General features: G+C 47.3%; 1 protein-coding gene across 1 annotated transcript; it reads right to left on the bottom strand.

Annotated features, from left to right (window-relative positions):
- Positions 1–2,246: 2,246 nt before the first annotated feature.
- vcam1b (vascular cell adhesion molecule 1b) lies at positions 2,247–16,210 on the bottom strand. The gene is made up of 10 exons (XM_008406366.3): positions 15,989–16,210; positions 12,001–12,303; positions 11,634–11,924; positions 11,110–11,361; positions 9,506–9,772; positions 9,130–9,411; positions 5,966–6,268; positions 5,202–5,477; positions 3,714–3,974; positions 2,247–3,633 (listed from the first exon to the last, which is right to left on the bottom strand). Exons 1-10 carry the CDS (start codon positions 16,014–16,016, stop codon positions 3,473–3,475), a joined length of 2,424 nt encoding a protein of 807 aa, XP_008404588.2. The 5' UTR covers positions 16,017–16,210; the 3' UTR covers positions 2,247–3,472.
- Positions 16,211–16,529: the final 319 nt, after the last annotated feature.

Below are 16,529 nucleotides of genomic sequence, written 5' to 3'. Positions count from 1 at the left end.
GGATCAAAATCATTTTGTAAGATTTTGTTCTTGGTGAATTTGTGATAAAACATCATCTGCTTGTTTTTAGTCTGAGTTTCTGCAGCAGCTGCATTAAATTTTCCCTAAAAGTGTAAAAAAAACCCAGTTTTATTTAAGTTTGTGCTCAGATTACAAACCTGCTGAGTTCAGATTCACTTGTTTATATAAAAGCAGAGCTTGGACTGAAGTTGACCTCTGACCTTGGCCTGCAGGCTCTCGGGGCCTCCGCTGCGCTGCTTTCTCCAGATTCAGCAGAATCATCATACTGGATGTTTCTTTTTGCTCCATCTGGTGTTTTTCCACCGCGCGGCGCTCGCTGCCCCGCCGCTTCGCTGCGACCTTTCACCCTGCGTGCGGAGGGAGGCGTTCTGCTGCGTCTCGTCGTTTTAATCTCCTGCTGGCATTTCCTGCCGCAGCCAAGATGGAGACATTTGCTTCCCTGACCTGAAGAATCTCTGCCTGCAGATTTTAATTTACTTTTTTGTCTCTTTAGAGCTGCAGATTTCTGCAGGATGGAGCGTCTTTGACCTTTGACCCTCGGGGTCGTTCAGCGAGTCGGCCAGAGTTCAAGACGCGTTGCTGCAGCAGATCCGACAGGAGCGTCTGAGTAGGATTTTAAAAGGTTCTGGAGAGTTTCAAAAGTTTCTCCTGAAAACGTTTCGTGTGATTCAGAGGAGAAACGTTTCTTTTTTCTGCAGCCGTTTGGTGTCAAAGCTGCTTCTGGGGAAATATTAGCTTTGATTTTACAAAAGCTTTGGATGTTTCTGAAGCGAAAGATTTAGTTTCTACTGTGAATTTGATTTGGATCAAGTTTTTCTAATTGTTCTTGAACAGATTTTACTCCAATATTTCATCTATAAGTCTTTAAACAATGTTTTTGTTGTTGTTGGTTTGGTTGTAACATAATCGTTCAAAGAGTCGTTTTGGGTGATGCTGCTGCTGAAGGATCTCCAGTAGCAGCCAGTGTTGCAACGCCCCTGAAGAGGCCTCTGACTGAAGAGTGTTGTCGTATTCCAGCCTCATGACCGTGAGGAAGCTAACAGATTAACATCCAGATAGCAGAGACCTGGATGACATCACCAGCTGTTAGCTCGCTTTGCTAATCCGCCTCCTTTGCTTTTGTTGCTTCACTTTTAATCTCTTTCTGGCTGCAGGGTTAGAAACCATGAAAATGTTATTATTCCTCTGCAGTGTGTTCCAGATCTGCAGGTTTCACAGTACACTGTAAAAAAAGAAAAGGGTTAAATGTAGCGTAGAAATGTGAAGGAACGTTCTGTTGCATTTCCTGTGTTTTCCATGTTCCGTCAGTGTTTCTGTCACCAGGAGAAAAATGTGGAAAATTTCAGTTCTGGATGAACAGAAACATGAATTGTGATTCAACCAGATTTTTACAGTTCAAGTTAAGTTAATTTATGGGACGTTTGCAGCAGGCTCAGCTGATCGACGTGCTTCACAACAGACCAAACATCACAGGCAGAAAATGATCAATTAAGTCTATTAAAAATAACGAGGCAGTTATAACAGCAGGAAACACCGAAAACTGACCAGTTTGTTATTTTTTTTTTTACAGTAAACATTCTCAGGTGTCTCACGTTTTTTTTTTTTTTAGTTCTGCCGGTTCTGCTGCTGGTACCGCAGCGTGTTCTGGTTCTGGTCTATAAACGAGAAACCTCTCCTGCAGCTTCCCCTCGTTTCACACCGTCTGGACCTCGCCTGGTTGCCATGGAGACGGCGTCACGTGACCGCAGGGGGGTCGGCGCTCCGGTGACGAAACAGACTCGCCACTGTGTGTGTGTGTCTGTCTGAGCTGAACCGGGTCCAGCGACACCAGCGAGGGTCCCGGGTCCACTTCACACCTCACGTCCCAGTTTCCATGGCGACCAGCGGCGGGGAGACAAAAGCCGCCAGAAACGGCTCCTTTCAAGTCATCTGGAAAAACGATCCAAACCAACCTCTGTACTTAATATCTAAATAACTAGAAGATGTTTTAAGTTTTGTGTCATTTTTATTTCATCATCATAAATTAAATAACCTGAGCAAAACGCCCGTTTTCCTCTCCAGAAACCGTGGAAAGTTACCACCGTCGCCATGGTAACGGCCGGAGACGACCTGGAGATTTCCAGTAAACTGCCGCAGAAGCAAAAGTAAAAGCTGGGGGGGGGGGGGAATCACAGGGAATTCCCAGAAAATGCAAATCCCAAGATATCAGATGATGGAGTCGCATCGAGGCAGGAAATAAAAATCTTTATTAAAAACAAGGAGAGCGGAACTGTGCGGAGCTGCAGAGTCAGCAGAATCAGAGACACAAACAACACGAGCTGCGACAGTACCGAACAGAGAGAAACCCAAGTTTGAACAGCATTTCAGCTCTTTAGATGGATCTGGGGCATCAGCTGCCTTCCCAGATGTGCAAAGAGTATTTACGTATCCATGGTTACCGCCGGGCTCATGACAGAGGCTGAAAGGAAGATGAGGTAGAAATGGCGTTTAGAGGAAAGGCAGCAACACGTTTAAACGCGGAGAGTCGGGATTTCAGGGCCGTTTTCACATCCTGACAGGTTTTTACCAATTTAAATGTTTCAGCGTGTCTGTGTGCTGCGAAGCAATGCGGGAGTTAGCGCTTTAGCGTTAGCTTCTGCTAAATACATGCTGGTGTAGCGGCACTAGTAATGATTAGCGCTTTAGCGTTAGCTTCTGCTAAATACATGCTGGTGTAGCGGCACTAGTAATGATTAGCGCTTTAGCGTTAGCTTCTGCTAAATACATGCTGGTGTAGCGGCACTAGTAATGATTAGCGCTTTAGCGTTAGCTTCTGCTAAATACATGCTGGTGTAGCGGCACTAGTAATGATTAGCGCTTTAGCGTTAGCTTCTGCTAAATACATGCTGGTGTAGCGGCACTAGTAATGATTAGCGCTTCAAAGCTAGCACAGCTAATTTCCCAGCTAACAAATGATATTTACAAAAAATTACTTTTGATTTTACAAGAGAGTTAAACACTTTTAAACAAAAATCCAGGCTGATCTGGTTACTTTTTACCTTAATAAATAAACTTATCATCTAAACAGTTTTCTCTTCTTATCTCTGTTTGATGTTAAATTTCATTATCTCAAACGCTTTAACTAAAAACAGGAACTCTGTGGGAGGGAAAACCAGCGTTGGAGCAAAGTACGCTGGGAAAGCAGGACCTCTGGAGAAAGCTTGAATCCAGAGGGAGGTTAGCTTCAGCCACATGACGACGTTACGCAGGAAATCAGAGCAGAAAAGCATCAGAGATGGCCTCCACACATCTTCAGTCAGTGGATCCGTCGCCACATTTCAGCGAATCAAAGCCCCGCCTCCTCAGTCCTGCCGCTGTGAGACGCCAAGGCTGTAAAACTCCAGCAACTCGTTCAGATGAGGGCTGAAGGAGAAGCAGCCATGTTTCAGAGTCTGTTAGCTCACTGCTAGCTTCACGCTGATGGCGGCGCAGACTGCGGCAGCTGGTAGAAGCCTTTCTTCCTGGATCTCCTCATGTAGTCGAGGATCAGAGCGGAGGCCGTCAGCCCGGCGGCGACGCCGGCGGCCGAGAGGAGGATGATGCTCAAGCCGGGAGGAAATCCGGTTCTGACCTCTGCAAAAGGAATACCAGCAAAAAAACCAAATGAAATGCGACCCGAGACCTTCGTTAGGTGAGTTAGTGACTCCACTGACCTCTGACTCTGATGCTGAAGACTCTGACCTCGGAGCCCAGGTCGTTGCTGACGTTGACCTGGTACAAGCCCGAGTCGCTGGAAGTGACGTTGACCAACAGGAAGGTGCCGTTGCTGGAGAACAGCTCCGTCCCGTTGCTCAGCTTCTTCAGGATCACCGCCGGTTTAGGGAAGCTGATGGTTTGGCAGCACACAGTCACATTTTGGCCCTCCTGGACTTCCGTAGAAGGAAAGATGTGGACGGTGGTGTTCCTCGGGGGAGCTGAACCGGACGAAAGCAGAACGGAGGCGTTACTGTCCGACCCCGGCCCTGTCCGGTCTCCTTTCACCGACACGCCACAGTTATTACGCAGGTTTGGTTTCTGTGAACCGACATCGTTACGTTTTCTGCAACATGTGAGAGGAAATGGCGAAATGTGCGTCACATCAGAGCTTTGCTGCGGTTTGTCTCTCTAAACGTCCCCTGCTGTGAGGAAGCGGTTATAAAACCTGCTGCCGCGGTGATTCATCCTCTGCTGCTGGTCGAAGTGATGGAGGCTCCGGCCGTCGCTGACATCAACGGTGATAAATCTCTGAAGCGAGTGCGGAGGCGGCGCCGTGACTAATCCCAACACTTTTAAGGAGGTTCTGACCGAGAACAATCAGGGGAGGCGTCAGCCGCTTGCTGGTCGCCCTGCCGGCGTTTGGCAGGAGCCTGAAGCATTCTGGGAACAAGAGCTTCTCAGAAATGTCTTCCAGCAGCGATTCTGCTGACGGGTCGAGAATGTTGGCAGCAGCGGGTCGAAGCGTTTCAGATGAGGCCTCTTGACCTGCAGGTTGACCTTTGAACCAGCACATCATCACCTGATAGCGGACAGCCTGTCATCACACTGGGGGTCAAACTGGTTTCCGCTAAAGTCAAACAGCTTTTCTGCTAAATCACCACTTCAGAACATCTGAAATGAAAATGATCTCCAGTTTTTTTATTTTAAGACGTAGCTAATATTTTTGTCCACAGAGAAAACAGATCGACCTTTGACCTTTGCATTTAAATTAAGGCACAAAAACAGGCAGAAAACACGTCAGTGACAACAAAGTTCAGGAGGTCAGGATTTGTTCTGCTCGTCTCGGTTTGTCGGCTTTTTCCCGTTTCTGGATGTTTCTTTGCCTCCTGTGACTGAAACATCTCCAGGACTTTGGATCAAACCAAACCCGGTTGGATCAGCCGGGCTCAAGAGTCTCGTGACTCAGCAGCGGGATCAGAGTTATTTCTGTCTGAACATCTCGTGGAAAGAAGCCAGAGGTCGACTTCCTTAATAAAACCCGTCAGAACGGAGAAGAAACAGGCGGCAGGAGAGGAGCAGAGAACAGGAAGGTTTTAAACGAGATCTGGAGTCTGAAGGAAACCAGCTGCACTGGATCATACTTTGGGAACCGCTGATCAAAACGTTAGCAGAAGCTAATGCTAATTAGCTGCTATTAGCGGGTTAGCATGAATGTGGACCCTGACCTTTGACGGTGATGACGTTGTAGACCAACTGGGAGCCGTACTGGTTGGAGGCTTCACACTGGTAGCGGACCGACTCCTCCAGAAGGGTGGAGGAGATGCTGAGGGACAGCGAGGAGGAGGAGGAGTTGGCGTCGCTCCTCAGAAGCTCCTCCCCGTTCCGCCTCAGCACCACGGCGGGGGGCGGAGCTCCGTCCGAACGGCAGGTCAGCGTCACCTGCTGTCCCTCCAGCACCTCCTCACCGGGACAGACGGACAGGACGGTCGACCTCGGAGGGTCTGGGACAGAGGAAGATCATCTTTCAGGGACAGTTTACAGAGAAAACAAAACAATCTGAAGCAAAAACTGAAACCAGTTCTGAAAAAACAGCGTAAAACTTTTTCACAAATGTCTCCGTCATTTCAGTTTTTAGATTTAAAGCAGCAGTTTTATGTTTTCAATTTATAGCACAATCAATATGTCACCATCAGCTGCTGTAGGAATTATATATGCTAGTCACAAGGAGAGGTGATTGTCAGCGCTAAGCCCCGCCTCCTGGCTCTGATTGGCTGGTTGCAGTTGGCGCTGGGAGCAGGCGGAGGGGCTCATTTTTTTCAGATTATCTCTCGTGTCCCAACTTGCTTCATCAACCAAATATTCTTACAAAGGTTCCACACTGCAGCTCTAATGTGGTTTATATGTTTTGTATTCTCCAGTCAGCGATGAATCGATTACCAAGGTATTTGAACCGACTGATCCCGGGTTCCCTGAAACCCAAACGACTCACAGTGGATCTGCAGGGTGATGCTGGTTCCTCTGGACCTCCAGACGTCTCGGTCCGCCGCCAGCAGCTCCACGCTGCAGGTCACGACCCGCGCCGCCTCCTCCGCCTTCAGCTGCAGGACGGACGAGGCGTTCTGCAGGGAGCCGGAGACCCCGTGCATCTCCACCATGAGAGTCCGGTTCCCCGACAGCCAGCGGAACCGCAGCTGGTTGGACGAGAAGATGTCGGTGACATCGCAGCGCAGCTGGACCTCCTGGCCCAGCAGGACCGGACCGGGATCCTCCAGAACAGGGTCAGATGGGAACGCTGGGGAGAAACCAGTGAGAGGAAACCAACATCATTTATCTGAACTGTAAGTTTATCATTTAACTTTTTTATACAGTATTAGAAAAACAATAAAGACACAAATAAATAATTTAATTCCGTTATTAAATAAGAAAATAAACATTTAATCGCCTAAAAAACAATAAAATTCCTTTAGTGGATAAAATAATTAAAACTTAAATTGAAAGAACATTTTTATTAACTGGAATAAAAAAACTGTTTTGTCTGAATGTGTTGTTTTTTCAGAAAATGTCCTTTTCTTTTAGAAGTTAATCGATTAGCAAACTACTCAACGATTATTTTGATGATCGATTAATTACGATTAGTTGCTATTTTCTTATTAAATGACTTCATTAATTTTTTTTTTCTCTTTTTGTTTATTCCAAACTTTTGAAACCATCTTTTAGCATCGACTGGACCCGGTTGGTTTCTGTTCCGGTGTTTCTGATGAATCATGGTGTCATAAAGCCGACCATCAGCTAACGCGGGATTTCACGCTCAGCGGCCGGATGAGGCGTTTCAGCCGACAGGTTGCAGCGTGCGTGGGCCGGTTGGTTCTGTTCGTCTTCCTCATGCCGGGTCGCGTCCCGTCAGTCAGAGCCGTTCAGCTCGACCTGCAGCTCCCACTGAAGGAAAACAGCAAAGAAAATGAACTTTTCTCACGGTCAGCAGCTGCGTTGGGTCTTTTTCTGTTCGTCTCTCCTTCAGTTTCCAGGTTTAATAAAAACAACCAGAGCAGCTGCTGTTTCTGTTTCTGCTGCTGCTGTTTCTGCTGCTGCTGTTTCTGTTGCTGTTTCTGCTGCTGCTGTTTCTGTTGCTGCTGTTTCTGTTGCTGCTGCTGTTTTTTCTGCTGCTGTTTCTGTTGCTGTTTCTGTTGCTGTTTCTGCTGCTGCTGTTTCTGTTGCTGTTTCTGTTGCTGCTGTTTCTGTTGCTGCTGCTGTTTTTTCTGCTGCTGTTTCTGTTGCTGTTTCTGTTGCTGTTTCTGCTGCTGCTGTTTCTGTTGCTGCTGTTTCTGTTGCTGCTGTTTCTGTTGCTGCTGCTGTTTCTGCTGCTGCTGTTTCTGTTGCTGCTGCTGTTTCTGTTGCTGCTGCTGTTTCTGCTGCTGCTGTTTCTGTTGCTGCTGTTTCTGCTGCTGCTGTTTCTGTTGCTGCTGTTTCTGCTGCTGCTGCTGTTTCTGCTGCTGCTGTTTCTGTTGCTGCTGTTTCTGTTGCTGCTGCTGTTTCTGTTGCTGTTGCTGCTGTTTCTGTTGTTTCTGTTTCTGCTGCTGTTGTTGTTGTTGCTGCTGTTTCTGCCGTTTCTGTTGCTGCTGTTTCTGTTGCTGCTGTTTCTGTTTCTGTTGTTGCTGCTGCTGTTTCTGTTGTTGCTGCCATTTCTGTTGCTGCCGTTTCTGTTTCTGCTATTTCTGTTGTTTCTGTTTCTGCTGCTGTTGTTGTTGCTGCTGTTTCTGTTGCTGCTGTTTCTGTTTCTGCTGTTTCTGTTGCTGCTGTTTCTGTTGTTTCTGTTTCTGCTGCTGTTGTTGCTGCTGCTGCTGCTGTTTCTGCTGCTGTTTCTGTTGCTGTTTCTGTTTCTGCTGCTGTTGTTGCTGCTGCTGCTGCTGTTTCTGCTTCTGTTTCTGTTTCTGCTGTTTCTGCTGCTGTTTCTGTTGCTGCTGCTGTTTATAGTTAAACTTTATTCACTTTCATTTCCAGAAACCGGATTCCCACGGTGGTTGTGCTGCGTCTTTAAAAGCCAACAGCAGCAGGAGGTGTCAACGGCCTGCGTCAGGAAACGCTGCCGTTCTCTCTCGGACTAAATCAACAATGTAAAACTTTCCGACCTTCGACCTTCAGCGGCGGCACTGAACGCGTCCCGGCAGGCTGAGCTGCAGCAGCGTGTCAGAATGAAACTCAGTCCTGCAGATTGATGCTGGAATGATTTCCTCTCAGCTTTTCACAGTTTGTTCCAGAGAAAAAAAAACAAACTACTTTCTGATTTATGAGCCGTTTCCTTTCTAACCTCTGAAATCACAGGCAGGAAGCCAAACTCCCACTGCTGATACCCAGACTCCAGGAAGTATTAACATCATCATCTGTGGGAGTTTATGTCTGACATCTGGGGGGCTAATATGCTTTATATCCAATTATCAGCATGAATATGACTGTGAGTTAGGCTTTTAATCATTTATTTGATCTCCAATGCACATGAGATTACATTTGTTAATTTGTCTGGCAGTAGAGACCTTTATTAATTAATCAGACAGAAAAAGGAAGCAGAGAACGGACTGGGAGTCGAACCCAGGGCGCCTCTTCAAATAAAACCTCTGGAAAAGTTTTACTGTGTAAAGAAATGTGAAGGAAAAGTGAGAGCGGTAGCAGCATCATACTGTGGCACCAGTGGTGGGCGCTAATGCATTAATAGCGGAGCTAATTTTATGTTGAGAGCTTCAGTTAGCTTTGAAAACGATTAGCGCATTTAGCTTTCCCCAATTTAGTTTTTCCAGCTAAACTGAACTGTAATTTTACAAAAGTTTGACCGAATGAGGTTTGGGTTTAGCATTAGCTCCTACTAGCTACTATGTTGGTATAGTGCCTTAGCGTTAGCGGAACTGGTGTTTATAATTAGTGCTTTAGCATTAGCGTCTACTAATTACCATGTTGATGTGGCGCTTTAGCTGAACTAGTGTTAAAGCTTTATGCGTCAGCGTTAGCTTCCAATAATTACTACGCTTACAGCGAGGTTAGCATTAGCTAAACTAATGCTAATGATTGGTGCTACTAACTTCAGAATCAGCTCTACCCCCCACTGTGCATTAAACAGTTCAGTAGGACTTCCTCCAAACTCTTGAACATGCGGGTCGGACTCACAGTAGACCTGGACGTGGATCTCTCTGGTCCTGATGACCGAGTCGCACTCGGCCTCACAGCTGTAGCCTCCCTGATGCCGGAGGTCAAGGTTCAGCAGGTGGAGGTGCGACTGGCCGTCCTGCGGCTCCGTCCTCTGGAGGAGGGTCCGGTTCCGGTTCCGGTCGGTTCTCCTCCAGCTGAAGGTGGGGGGGTGGAGGCAGCCAGAGGCGTTACAGGTGAGGATCAGAGCCGAGCCGCGCCCTGCTGACACCTGAGGACTGGAATAGAGCTGCAGCGGGTGAGCTGAGGAGAGAGGGACGGAAAGAGTGAGTCCAGGTCCAGCGGGATCCAACAGGATCCAGCGGGATCACGGTCCGGTCGGTCAGCTGAGACGTACCGCTCACAGTGATGGACCTGGACTCCTGCTGGGAGCCATACTGGTTGGAGGCTTCACACTCGTAGTGGGCGGAGTCTTCCAGTGAGGCGGAGGGAAGGCTGAAGCTGAGCAGGGGGGCGGAGTCAGTCCTCAGAAGCTCCTCCCCTCTCCTCCTCAGAACCAAGCTGGGAGGCGGAGCTCCTTCAGAGCTGCAGGTGAAATTCACCTGCTGGCCCTCCACCACCTCCTCACCTGGATCCACTGAGAGGGAGGTGCTGGTGGGCGGAGCTAAGCGAGAAAACAGGAAGAAGACAATAAGGACTACAAAACCAGATTATAGCATGTTATTGTTCACATCTGGAAATTTCCCGCATGCTGGAGGGCAAAAAGATGATTCTATTCCTTGCCGTCAGTAGCGGCGCTGCTGCGGCAGAACCGCTGACCAAATGACACCTGGATGATGTAGCGATTAGTAATTCAGTGCAGTGCAGCTCAGCAAAGGGAAAAACAATGCAGAAAAACCGCTGAAGAATAACTCAAAACCAATCCTATCGTCTCGTTTTTCTCATTCTCATTGCCTTAGCGACTGACAACAGCTCCACTAGCGTATCAGGATTCAGTACCAAAACACATGCAAACATTTCCCAAAAATATTAGAGCATTCAGTTACAGTTTTAGGTTTTCAGGCTATTAACAAATGATCGCTGGAAGATTAGCTATTAGCAGCTATTAGCTAACACAGCGGAGGTAGATTAGCTATTAGCTGCTATTAGCTAACACAGCAGAGGTAGATTAGCTATTAGCTAACACAGCGGTGGTAGATTAGCTATTAGCAGCTATTAGCTAACACAGCGGAGGTAGATTAGCTATTAGCTGCTATTAGCTAACACAGAGGTGGTAGATTAGCTATTAGCAGCTATTAGCTGCCACAGCAGTGGTAGATTAGCTATTAGCTGCTATTAGCTAACACAGCAGAGGTAGATTAGCTATTAGCTAACACAGCGGAGGTAGATTAGCTATTAGCTGCTATTAGCTAACACAGCAGAGGTAGATTAGCTATTAGCTAACACAGTGGTGGTAGATTAGCTATTAGCTGCTATTAGCTAACACAGCAGTGGTAGATTAGCTATTAGCTGCTATTAGCAACCACAGCAGTGGTAGATTAGCTATTAGCTGCTATTAGCTACCACAGCAGTGGTAGATTAGCTATTAGCTGCTATTAGCTACCACAGCAGTGGTAGATTAGCTATTAGCCAACACAGCGGTGGTAGATTAGCAACACTTGTTCTACTGATGTCAGAGTTAATGTGTGGGTCGATGTTTTCCTTTCTTTTTTAACTGAACCGAAACATAATTCTGCAGCCATCTACATGTTAAGCTTTTCAAAATCAAGCTAGCATCGCTGAACTACTTCCCTCTCCATCGTCATTTTTTAAATTAAAACTGTTTCCTGACTTTGTCAGTGTTGACAATTAGCAGCAAAGCACTGCGTCCCTTTTGCGTATGATGCGTATGTTTAATATTTAGCATTTTATATTGACAACAGCTAACACCAATGCTAGTCATCGTTAGCATGACGTCACGCTGCAACGCGGCTACAAATGAAACAAGACGTTCACTCTTACCTAAAACTGTGATGTTTACAGCTGCAGTCCGGTTTCCTTCTGAGTTTCTGGCTTCACACTCGTACCGTCCGGCGTCGGAAAGTTTCACCGCCGATAGGACGAGCTGACCTCCGCGACCTCCGGGCAGAGGGCGACCGCCTGCCGTCCAGGTGATGGTTGGCTCGGGGTTTCCCTCAGCAGAACAGCTGAGAGTCAGCGGAGAGCCAGACATCAACTCCACCGGGTCGGATATGTTCATGAGGACAGGAGCATCTGCAGAGGAAGAGGAGGAGGAAAAGGAAGAGGAAGAGGAGGAAGAGGAAGAGGAGGAAAAGCTGAAATTCAGACGCTGAATTGAGGGCTTCAGACTCGTGTTGACACCTTGACTGATTCAGAGGGTCAGACTAAAACTGACGATGAATTTCATGAGTCTGATTGAGGAATTTGAAAGTCACATGGAGGATCTTAGAGATTCGGATCAACTCTCCACCCAGACTGATCAGGGCTCAGACGGTTCTGACCCGGTTAGTAAAGGTCTGACTCACAGCGGACATTCAGGGTTGTGCTGGTCTCTCTGGTCCTGTCGTCCCACGGCAGACCTGGCAGCTCCAGCGTCGCCCTGCAGGTGATGTTCTCTCCCGAATCCTCCCTGAGGGGCAGGAACTGGATGGAGCTGGACCCAGACCCTCTGGTGCTGTTCAGAACCGTGTCTCCTCGGACCCAGGTGAGGTTCAGGTCCCCGGTGGGGTACAGCTTGGGCACCCGGCAGGTGAGCGTCGCCTCCACGCGGTCCCTGAGGCGGTCCTGCCCGGCGATCTCAGGGTCCGAGGGAAACGCTGGAACCAGAGGACGGAGACGGCGTCAACAACAGCAACCCGGCCGGGCCCACCTCGCCTCGGGTCGGGAACTCACAGTAAACGCCGACGGAGGCTCGGCTCGCCGCCCGTTCATCTCCACACTTGGCCTTACACGTCAGCTGCCCTTCGTCTTCTATCTTAACGGGGTCAAAGGTCAGAGTGGAGTGGGTTCTGTTGGCGCTGATGGACGCCCCCAGGGGTCGGTCGTTGACGGTGGCCCAGGTGATGCTCGGTTCTGTGGGACAGTCATGGACCTGGCAGACCATGTGCTGGTGGGAGCCGAGCCGAAGGAGAGGCTGCCTGGGCGACAGGCTGACCTGGAGGCCCTGAACGCACCACGATGACATCAGCAGCACGACTACGGAGCCAAACAGCAAATCAGGACAGGTGAGGGTAGAACACTACATTTGGCACAAAATCATTCTGAAAGCAGATGCGCAACTAAACAACCGAGCATGTTTGAAAAGCAGAAGTGGAGCCTCCTGGACAACCCCCCAAGAAATGCAGCAAGTGGTTTCTGGATGGTAAACAACAACAAAACTGTTTTCTCTTCCAGCAGCCATTGTACAGCACATCCAGCAGTACAACCAGCTGACCAAACATGCTGGAGCTCTCCTTGGGTTGCTAGGTAACTGGGCCAAATTCCACTGGGGTTGCTAGGTAACGGGGCTAGATTCCACTGGGGTTGCTAGGTAACGGGGCTAGATTCCACTGGGGTTGCTAGGTAACGGGGCCAGATTCCACTGGGGTTGCTAGGTAATGGCGTAGTCCCTGTAGAATGTCACAAAAATAAAAAATAAAAAATTCGGGAGATCTTTGAAATGGCAAATAAATTTTCCAGACACCAAAAACATGAACAAAAAAACATCTGGGTGTTTTTTAAGCACTTGGGTTGTTTGTAGAAGCAGTTGAAGCACAAAAACGTTAATTTTCCATAACTGGTCACCTTTAAAGCAGGAGTGTCCAAACTTTTTATCACGTTTGTCTAAAACGTGACAAACGTTGAGCCAAGAAAATACAAAAAAAAAAATACAGCAAATAAAGTAGTCTGTTTTTAAGTATATATTTTTTTGGTAGGAAGGGGATAAATAATGACACTCTCATTGTTTATCCAAAACTCCTTTCAAATTATTTTTGCTCGATCAAACAAATTTAATCTCATTTCTAAGGACGGGATTTGGGTCACTTGGGTCAAAAAGGTTTCCATTTTCAGCCGAGTTTAATAAATGAAGCAAACGCAGCAAAATCGACTTTTCAGAAAAAGACTTTGGATTTACTTGGTTCTACTTATAATAAAAGATTAAAACTTTGTATTGTACAAAACATAACATAATTTTACCCAGATTACAAATAAAAAATCTCCATCCAAAGGGGCCGCAACTAATCAGCCTCAAGGGCCAGAAGTGGCCCCCGAGCCACACTTTGGACACCACTGATTTAAAGCCTGAAGTGACAGAGAGACTAAAATCCTAGCTGGTCAAATTGTTTTGGGATTTCACACAGATCTAACCAAAGAAACAAATTAAGCTTAAAGAACAAAAGTATGGGGCTGACAGGGGGGCAGCAGGGGCCGACAGGGGGGCAGCAGGGGCTGACAGGGGGGCAGCAGGGGCCGACAGGAGGCAGCAGGGGCCGACAGGGGTGCAGCAGGGGCCGACAGGGGGGCAGCAGGGGCCGACAGGGGGGCAGCAGGGGCCGACAGGGGGCAGCAGGGGCCGACAGGGGGCAGCAGGGGCCGACAGGGGTGCAGTAGTGGCCGACAGGGGGGCAGCAGGGGTCGACAGGGGGGCAGCAGGGCCGACAGGGGGGCAGCAGGAGCTGACAGGGGGGCAACGGGGGCTGACAGGGGGGCAGCAGGGGCCGACAGGGGGGCAGCAGGGGCCGACAGGGGGGCAGCAGGAGCCGACAGGGGGGCAGCAGGAGCCGACAGGGGGGCAGCAGGGGTCTCTTTAACCTGACAGCTATAAGGATAATCATGATGCCAAAGGTGACTTCAGCAGCCGTGTGTTCTGGCTGTGTTCCTTCTGTCCACATAAACGGAAACATGGAAAAACCAGAGCGATTTTAGTCCAGGAAGAAAAGGTCAGAACAACAGATTTCCTAAAAGTTCAACTAAAGAAATGAAAGTAAAACGATAAAAACAGAAAGTACCAGATGATTCTGATGCAGAAATCTGCAGATGAGTACAAACTGCAGCAGTTTGAGAAAAGACACTAAAATGTCTTATTTTATTTGTGCAAAAAATATTTTGATAATTTTCATCTTTAATCTTGCAAAAAACAAAAATAAAAAAATTATAAATAAACGGATCGAATCTATAAAAACCTTTCTAGTCATAATTCCTTCTGGTTCTGGATGTTGAGCAGCTACAAGGAGATTTTTGCTCTGACACTCTATTTTTGGACAGTTGTTATGATCCGTAACCATGGCAACAACGTTGTTTTTTTTTTTGTTTGTTTTGTTTTTACAACACGAGTCCGGTTATTAGCATTTCAAAAGCTCAAATAATCCCTGAACTACGACCCCAAACCCCCAGAGGAGCTGAAAAGCAGCCTGAACGGACGCAGAGAGAGAGAGAAGGAGGAAGTTCAAGAGAAGCTGCAACAGCAAAGGAGGCCGATTAGCAGAGCTAGCTAACGACTGATGATGTCATCCAGGACATGTTGCTGAGGATTATTGGATATTAGCTGTTAGCATGTCATGTTGATTGCGAGGCTGTCGTATAGCAACAGTCTTCAGTCAGAGGCCTCTTCAGATTGGTTGGGAGACTGACTGCTACTGGAGATCCTTCGTTCCCACAGAATCAATAAATCATGCCAGGCCTTCCAACACATCCAGGACTTTTACAGCTCAAGGGGTTAATAACATTTCTGCAGACCCCACACATCCTGGACACAAACTGTTTATACCTTAACCTTCAGAAACAGTTTCTGTGTCTGATGAACAAAACGAACAGCCTGAAGCCGGAAGAGGCAGATTCTCTACTGGGAAATAAATTAAACAAACCAACTTCCGTTTTTCTTTTTTTTTTATTAAAATATGGCTCTTTTTATCCTTTATTTTTATTCCTCTAAAGTTTATACATTTGTTTTTAATGTCTGAACGCAGTGAGGGATAAAAACCGAGGCGTAAATTCCTCGCTTGCGCCAAAAACTTGTTCTGGTTCTGGAGACGTTTGGGGAAAAATTTCAAGACAAAAGAGGAGCAAAAAATTAACGATTTAACGTCTTTACCGACGGAAAAACATTTCTGCTGCAGGACGAAGATAAAAAAAAAAATAGGATACATTTTTTATAATGACAGGAATTTCATTGATTTGACGTTTTTACTATTTTCTCCACTGTTTGTTCAATAAAAGTATCAAGAAAAACCAATAAATTTAAAATGCAGTTGCTGTGAGTATTTAGAGACACAAATCATTTCTTTACGTGTCTTATAGTCTGTGGCAAATAGAAACACACAGGATCATTTTGGTTTTGACAGTTTTTACTCTAAATAAATGAACTAATGACGTAAAACTGATTATTTTATTTTAAAACCTTCGGTGGGGTTGGATGCTTCCCCACAGTTAAGTTAAATCTCAATCAGGCCCGTTTCAAACGGCTGGACTCTGACGTTTTAAATCAGCAGCAAACACTGAAAACAAACACCCAAAACAAACAGAACCGAACCGGATCCGGGCTGAAAAACGAAGCTTTGACGCTCAGAAACAAGACGAGAGGAAAACGGTTATTAAATACAAAGAGACAAACCCATAAAAAACAGACCTGAGTTACACTGATTTAACAGAAATCAGGGATTATCTTCAACATTTTGATGAATTAATCAGCTGACTGTGAACCTATCAGCTGATCAGCTGATGATCAAAGCCTCAGATAAACTGATATTTCCATTAATTTAATCATTTGGAGCCATTTTTATGTTAAACAGAGATTCTGCCGCTTCGCTTTTATTATTCAAATGAAATCAGAGCAGCTGAGACGCTTCAATGAAAGGAAACAAAAAAACTGTTTTCTGATCACAAACAGGAAGCAGAATCTCACCTGAGAGGAGCTGAAGGCAGCCGTCCATCCTGCTGGACGGATGGATGGACGGATGGATGGACGGTTGGATGGACTGTTGGATGAACGGTTGGATGGATGGATGGATGCAGCAGCAGGAGCAGCAGCGTCTCTCTCCTTTGTGCTCCGTCTCTGAGTCTGAAGCAGAAAATGAGCTCGACACATGAACCCCCCACAGCCCTGATGAAACAGAAACGCCCCCCTCTGATCGGCCGTCTTTATATGCAGGTGGCCACGGCGCCCTCTGCTGGACAGCAGGAGAACAGCTTTTCATGCTGGAGGCCACGGCGCCCTCTGCTGGACAGCAGGAGAACAGGTTTTCATGCAGGTGGCCACGGCGCCCTCTGCTGGACAGCAGGAGAACAGCTTTTCATGCAGGTGGCCACGGCGCCCTCTGCTGGACAGCAGGAGAACAGCTTTTCATGCAGGAGGCCACGGCGCCCTCTGCTGGACAGCAGGAGAACAGCTTTTCATGCAGGTGGCCACGGCGCCCTCTGCTGGACAGCAGGAGAACAGCTTTTCA

Source organism: Poecilia reticulata, chromosome 4, assembly GCF_904066995.2.
Source record: "Poecilia reticulata chromosome 4, P_reticulata-male-v2, whole genome shotgun sequence".
Classification (NCBI taxonomy): Eukaryota; Metazoa; Chordata; class Actinopteri; order Cyprinodontiformes; family Poeciliidae; genus Poecilia; species Poecilia reticulata.
Note: the sequence above shows the minus strand (reverse complement) of the source record. Positions and strands in the feature narration are given on the sequence as shown.

Excerpts from the sequence above, each read along its gene's own strand:
- vcam1b (XM_008406366.3), bottom strand. The coding sequence starts at position 16,016 with ATGGACGGCTGCCTTCAGCTCCTCTCAG. Across the intron at positions 9,773-11,109 it reads TGTAAACATCACAGTTTTAG|CTCCGCCCACCAGCACCTCC; the intron begins GTAAGAGTGAAC and ends TTTCTCGCTTAG. Across the intron at positions 3,634-3,713 it reads CTTCAGCATCAGAGTCAGAG|AGGTCAGAACCGGATTTCCT; the intron begins GTCAGTGGAGTC and ends TTCCTTTTGCAG.